Below are 427 nucleotides of genomic sequence, written 5' to 3'. Positions count from 1 at the left end.
CTTCTTCACTCACTCGCTGCTGTTCTATGGCTACTTCATCAACACCACTCTCAACGACCCCTGTGCCTCCAGCCCCAACGACAGCGTGTGCCCCCTCGCAGCCCCCCCGCTCCCGTACAACATGCCGCTGGCCTACGTGTTCAGCGTTGGGGTCTCCTTCCTCGTCACCTGTGTCCTGCTGGTGTACAGGTGGGTGGGCAGCGCTGCCGGCACAGACAGCCTTTCCCTGGTGCCCAGCCCTGATGCCCTGACACCCTCCCCCTCGCTGCAGCATATCCCGCTCCTTCGGTGAGAGCTACCGTGTGGGCAGCTCCACGGGGGACATGGCTGTCAAAGTCTTCTGTGCCTGGGACTTCAAGGTGATCCAGAGGCGCTCGGTGAAGCTGCAGTGTGAGAACATCTGTACCCAGCTGAAGGAGCTGGGCTG

General features: G+C 62.1%; 1 protein-coding gene across 1 annotated transcript in view; it reads left to right on the top strand.

The window, feature by feature from the left end:
* Nucleotides 1–427, top strand: part of TMC6 (transmembrane channel-like 6) — a 6,544-nt gene that overhangs the window by 2,089 nt on the left and 4,028 nt on the right. Inside the window, exons 6-7 of the mRNA XM_009881294.1 lie at nt 1–189; nt 272–418. The exon at nt 1–189 is cut by the window's left edge and continues 3 nt beyond it. Coding sequence (XP_009879596.1) covers nt 1–189; nt 272–418 — 336 coding nt within the window. The remainder of the gene's footprint in view (nt 190–271; nt 419–427) is intronic.

Source organism: Charadrius vociferus, unplaced genomic scaffold (genome assembly GCF_000708025.1).
Source record: "Charadrius vociferus isolate BGI_N301 unplaced genomic scaffold, ASM70802v2 scaffold373, whole genome shotgun sequence".
NCBI lineage: Eukaryota > Metazoa > Chordata > Aves > Charadriiformes > Charadriidae > Charadrius > Charadrius vociferus.
The sequence above is the reverse complement of the archived record's forward strand: the minus strand, read 5'-3'. Positions and strand labels throughout refer to the sequence as shown.